This window comes from Helianthus annuus, chromosome 6, assembly GCF_002127325.2.
Source record: "Helianthus annuus cultivar XRQ/B chromosome 6, HanXRQr2.0-SUNRISE, whole genome shotgun sequence".
Lineage (NCBI taxonomy): Eukaryota > Viridiplantae > Streptophyta > Magnoliopsida > Asterales > Asteraceae > Helianthus > Helianthus annuus.
The window spans coordinates 17,291,235-17,297,169 of record NC_035438.2 but is presented as its reverse complement, the minus strand read 5'-3'; the positions used below and the strand labels follow the sequence as shown (position 1 = coordinate 17,297,169).

At 37.2% G+C, this 5,935-nt stretch overlaps 1 protein-coding gene across 1 annotated transcript; it reads right to left on the bottom strand.

The window, feature by feature from the left end:
- Window positions 1-1,741: 1,741 nt before the first annotated feature.
- LOC110864858 (external alternative NAD(P)H-ubiquinone oxidoreductase B3, mitochondrial) lies at window positions 1,742-5,472 on the bottom strand. The gene is made up of 10 exons (XM_022114019.2): window positions 5,384-5,472; window positions 4,297-4,570; window positions 4,002-4,211; window positions 3,584-3,834; window positions 3,292-3,511; window positions 3,099-3,203; window positions 2,666-2,935; window positions 2,470-2,591; window positions 2,261-2,380; window positions 1,742-1,989 (listed from the first exon to the last, which is right to left on the bottom strand). The coding sequence occupies exons 1-10, from the start codon at window positions 5,470-5,472 to the stop codon at window positions 1,902-1,904; spliced, it is 1,749 nt and encodes a 582-aa protein (XP_021969711.1). The 3' UTR covers window positions 1,742-1,901.
- Window positions 5,473-5,935: the final 463 nt, after the last annotated feature.

Sequence of the window (5,935 nt, the reverse complement as noted above, 5' to 3'; positions counted from 1 at the left end):
CCCATAAGCCATAACATCATCACGAAACCTCCTCTCCATAACCGATACCCTTTTCGGTTTCTAAGTCCCCATCATCAGTCAGCACCCTAAGGAAGAACCAGATCAAGATGACAGGCATGTCGAACTCCCTTACAGGATTCTCCTCTGCACTATCTGCTGTGACAGGTATGATTTATATTGTTTTCCTTCATGAACAAACAGAACTGAACCAACATTTCATTTTAAGTTATGTTTGTCAACTCCATTTTGGTTATTTCCCTATTAGAGTGCATAGTGGAAAATGTCATTTACCACTAATTACAGCAATTCCGATAAAAAAAGACATTATAGGAACCAAACCATCGATGTTCTAATTTTTTTTAATTTATTTTACTTAATACATAAATTGTCTGTAATTAGTGGTTCTCATCAACGGATTTACTTGTCATTTTTTTGAGGACGATGTTTCTTTTAGATTTCGTGGAATTTGTTGGTAGCCAACGAAAATTTATAAAATGTTTATTTTTGGATTTTGTGAATCCGTTAGTAAATTATCCTACGACAACTAAAATGTATTCTTTTTCTAACCATGGAGTTGTCATTAGATACAGACGGATTTTTCCGTCAGCGAAAGTGAGTTTTCAAGCATGCAAAATTCGAGTTTAAAATTCACAATTATAGCCAATGATCTCTAGATCAAGTGGTGGAGGGTCTGCATTTCTCTTGAGAGATGCAGGTTCGACTCTCACTTGGTGCAGAGTGAGGCACTGGTGGGCAATGATAGGAGACCCAGGGAAACCTGGGTTGGATCCTTGAGCCAAACGGGTTTTACCGGTAATTTCACCGTCGTGCCTACGGGCGGGTGGGTTATCGGGTTTTCCCCGGAATTGGTAGTGGACTCGGGTTACTCTCGAAGTACTCCGTTTGTCCAGTGGGTGCCCCGAGAGTGCTCGGGATTGAGTTTGTTGGCCGTTAAAAAAAAAAATTCACAATTATACTGGCACAAATCGCCAAAAAAGTGATTATTGGAAAACCAAGATTTGAAAAATGAAATTGTCTTTGGGCCCTGATCGCTGAAGGTGAGCCGAACCAATAGAAAGTAATATTGTCTTTGGGCCCTAATTAAACGAGCTTCAAAATTTTTTGGGGCCTAATCAAATGGGCTTGAAAAATTGAATATGGAAGTATAAATTTACTAAACAGAAAAGGACTTAATACAAGGAAAGCAACTCTCAACAATAACGTGTCCTCTTTTTTGCATCTTAAGGTATAATAAATAACACAATTATATTCTTTATCGTTGAAAATACTGTGAAAAAAAAAACACTAAATATTATTTTTCTATACTTCCCTTCTTTCAGATAAAATAAAAAAAATGGTTATGAACGGTTCGATTGTGGATCGAAGGTTTGGGACAAATTAATCAAGGCTAATTTCAATTTCTTAAGTAACAAGTTTGCACACCATACGGTATTTAAGATGTATCAAGTTAAATGATAAGTGATGTGTGTTTAGTTTGATTTTAAGGTCAATTTAAAAATGACTATATGTTGATAAAAAGATATGATATAAGTTTATGAAAAGTAGTAAGTTGTGAAACAAATAAAATTGAAATAAAGCAAGGCTAAGTCAAGTGAACTCAGTTATATAGGTTCAAAACACAAGTAGTTTCCTGTTTCTCTTACAACAATCATACTTTAGAATCCGCTGACCGTGTCAGGCCACGGGAATTTGTTATATTTTTATATATAAAATCCGCCAGAAAAACATGATTCGAACCCTCCAGTTATACCCGGTAGAGAAGAGAGCCTTATGACAACCCCGATAAAGTAGTTCTGGTTCCGCCACTGGTTCATATGATAACTCCTAGAAAGCAAAACTCTGTATTTTTTTTTTTAAATGAATCAGCAAAGACAATTTTGCTAGATTCTGCTTGAGTCCCTTCCAAAAATATATCTCCTTCCCCAGTCACCAATCACCAAGAACCTTGTACGCCAACTCACTAGCTTGCTGCATTTATTAATCATTAACAATTAACGGTTAATCATGATACTAACCATGGTTGCAAAAGTCGCTAGGCGCTCCCTAGTCGGATTTGAGAATACTCTGGAAGTACTCGGCCTAGGTTTAGAGTACTCGGGGAGAGTAATACCAAGAGTACTTGGGCCTCAGCAGCCTACCTGGTAGCGAGCACTCGGGGAATACGCGGCCTTCGAGACCTTGTTTTACAACCATGATACTAACTAAAACAACATTTAACAAGTAGAAAACTAGAATGTACCTTGCATATACGGAGTACCAAAGCCACTGTGTACTGTGACCGATCGAAACCCAATCGCCAGGAAGTTGAGCCGCAGCTTGATCACTACCTAGTGGAGCAAATTGGCCAAGATGCTTGTACCTTCATTGTAATAAAATGATTAGTTCTACAACTAATAAGAAAAAACAATTGTTTAGCCAAAGTTAAGGTTATTTTAGTTTAGTAACAACCTAAAGGGTTTGAAACGATGTCGACCAGAATCTCTGAATCTAAGTGGACCTTCAGGATTCTCACCACACTCCTTCATGCGGTTAAAGCATTTCGCTAGGTACTCGCCTTGTTGAGCCGCCACCTAAGTAAAACAGTGACAACATTAGATCTAATACTATATTAAACATATCTAGAAAGGCTGGATTAACCTATAACCTGTGCAGTTGGAGGGAGACTCTTCATTTTACTATCGACTTCAGAAAGTGCTGCCTTGAATTTCTCAATATCCATAGTTGCTTGTTTTGCAGAACCATCTTGTTTACTCTGCAGCAACTGGACAAAACTCTTGAGCTTTTGACTCTTTAAATGGAGCTCCACTTGAGGATAACGTTCGATAATGTCGTTGATTACTTCGCTAAAATCTTCAACGTTCAGCTTCCCGGTCTTGTTCTTGTCTGCCTTGCTGAATATCGCTGCGATATCTTCCTGTAAACCAAGTCACAGTTCTTGTTTAAAACATACTCAGATTGTATAAATAAAAATCCAACAAATTCTGGTGACCGGGGTCAGCGGACCCTCTTGACCCCCCTTGGTTCCATCCATGCATTACTTCATGTTATGTTTTTGTTTAATAAAACTAGAATATTACCATTACGCTACGTTGATTTATAGTGGCACAATCACCAAGAGCATACACATTCGGCACGCCTTCCACCCTAAGCCATTCATCGGTCGCCATAACTCGCCTATTTCCCTATGATCCAAGAAATGATGGATGATTGATTAAGACTGACAAAAACTAGAAAACAAGATGTGATTAATGAAATAAGCATGCAATAAACCTGGCCAATTTGCTTCATGAAATCCGTGATAACGGGTCGGGTTCCAATGCCAGTAGACCATACCACCATTCCAAATGGTAAAGTTCTAGTTTCACCAGTTGATCTTTCTTTCAGAGATATCGCCTTATCGGTCACCTTGACCACCATTGACCCGGTTTTCACCTGAATACCATCTCTTTTAAACTTCTCTTCAGCAAAAGCAGTTATTCTTTTGTCAAACCTGCAAACCAACACATCATTATATATAACACTTACGTATATCTCGAGTTTTGAATTCTTAAATCTTCCTTACATGTTCAGTATGTGATCACTGGCCTCTAGCAGTGTTACCGTGATATATTTCTGGAGATCGGGGTACAACTTTGACAAATCTTCATGAAGAAAATCATGAAGCTCAGCCGCAAATTCGACCCCTGTTGGCCCGCCTCCAACCACCACAAAATGCAATACTCTTTTCTTTTCTTCCTCGCTTAAACTTGGAAGACTCGCCCTTTCAAAACAGTCGATGATACTCCTCCGGATTCTCAAAGCATCTTCTACTTCCTGCATGGATTATTCCATTTAAGTACGCGTGTTAATAAACATGTTTATAATTTTCAATAGTTTTCTAATAATACAATAAGGAAAATTTACAGCAGAATGGCAGGTAAACAGACAACAAGCTACGCTGCAACTAGTTTATGAATCAACAAAACTCGAATAAATCTCACCTTCAAGAAATGTGCATTTTCAACAACACCAGGGGTGTTAAAAGTATTTGCGCGTGCTCCCATAGCAATCACCAAGTAATCATAATCGACCGTGAACTCTTCAGCTTTCCCGGCAATATTACTAATTTGAGTGGATTTGCAATGGACTTTCTGGTTGACGGTATCGATCTTGAAACATTCTGCTTCCTTGAAACCAACATCCAAGTCTTTCTGCGATACAAAAATCGCATTTTTCACATGTGAAATACGCATTTCAAGAAATTTAAAATAAGGGGTCATGGAGATAGAAGAGTACATTCTTGACAATGTTGCGAATGGGCTCAACCACACTGCGAGCTTCGACAGTGCCAACTGTAACGCTAGGTAACAAGGGAGTAAACGCAAAGTAGTTACAAGGGGACACGATTTGAACATCCAATGACGGATCTTTCAAGTTTTTGAGGAAGCTTGTGCCTGCCCAACCGGTACCTAGTACCACCACTTTTGTTTTCTTGGTGGTAGGTTGAGCTGCATCCGCGTAAACGCTCCCAAAGGGCCTCACATCCGAATATGCCACTAGTCCGCCACCACTGGCTTAACCAAACATAATAACACTAGATGTTATTATTATCAAATTATATACAAGGATGCAGTAAGGATAATTACAAACAAAAACGAATTGAATGTTTATGAACTGTTGGTGAACTTGTTCGGCGGGAAGTTCGTTTAATGAACGAACATGAAAACATTTTCTTTCTTCATTTAATTAAACGAACGAACATGAATATACGTGTTGTTCATTCATTTATGTTCGTGAAGGTGCATTTATGTTCGTTTATATATAGTTGTTAATGTTTATTCGTTTATGGTTGTTCGTTTCAGTTTAAATGCAAAGTATTATATAAAGATTAAACATAAAAGGAACTTTCTAGCTACTTATATAAATATAAATAACTGTTAATTGGCTTTCTAGTAATAAAAATGAATTTTCCAATAGAATTAATCACTAATTTATATAAAAATTACTTTACGTTCGTTTATGTTTAATCGGTTATGATTATTTGTGTTCATTTATGTTTGTTCAATTGTGTTTGCTTGTTTGTTTGTTTGTTTGTTTATGTTTGTGAACCGTTCATTTAGGTTTTAAATGAACGAACATGAACATGCCTATTTTGTTAATAAATGAACATAAACAAAAAAATGTGTTCATTATATGTTCATTTTCAATTAAAGTTAAACGAACGAACACAGACATGCCTTTGTTCGCTTGGTTCATTTTACAGGCCTAATTACAATAAATGTAACTAATCTATGCTCTCTAATATATATTCATTAGCTAAATAACATAACAAACTTAATATCATGGGCATATCTGATAGAAACAATGGAAGCAGAAAAGAGACCTGATCATGGCGCAGACGCCAATAAGCTTATGATGATCATGAAAAGCGGTAGAGGCTTTTCGGTAAAACGTATAGTAAGATCCTCTCATTGTTCCACGGAGAAGCTTGTTGTTGTGTATGTGTGTGGATAAATAAGGAGTATGTATGGTATTGGAGTGGTTTTCTGCCCATTTTTAGAGTGTGTATGTGTTTCAACATAACAAGCGGTGTGGAGGACAGATGACCAAATAATCACCGGTTTATAGTTATACCCTTCCACTTAAGTTGGAGGACCTTCACGTCCCATTCACTGGCCTCTACAAGAAAGCAAAATATATTTTAAAATATTACTTGTTAACAATATTATGTTGATCTAGCTGGTTAAAAAAATGAAAAAAAGGAAAGAGTAAACTTCCATTTTGCTCCTTGTGGTTTGGTCACTTTAACGGTTTTGCCTCAATCCTTTAAAAATAGTCATTTTCCTTCAATAGTTTGCTATTGTTTTTCCATTTTGCTCCCCGCCTCTAACTCCATCCAAATTGTCTGTTTTTCCAATTTCCATTTTGCTCCCCG

What these genes read in the sequence shown, in the direction of transcription:
- LOC110864858 (XM_022114019.2), bottom strand. Translation starts at nt 5,472, where the DNA reads ATGAGAGGATCTTACTATACGTTTTACCGAAAAGCCTCTACCGCTTTT. An exon ending in GGCGTCTGCGCCATGATCAG is followed by an intron (nt 4,571 to 5,383) that starts GTCTCTTTTCTG and finishes TGGTTAAGCCAG; the next exon opens with TGGTGGCGGACTAGTGGCAT. An exon ending in AGTGATCACATACTGAACAT is followed by an intron (nt 3,512 to 3,583) that starts GTAAGGAAGATT and finishes GTTGGTTTGCAG; the next exon opens with GTTTGACAAAAGAATAACTG.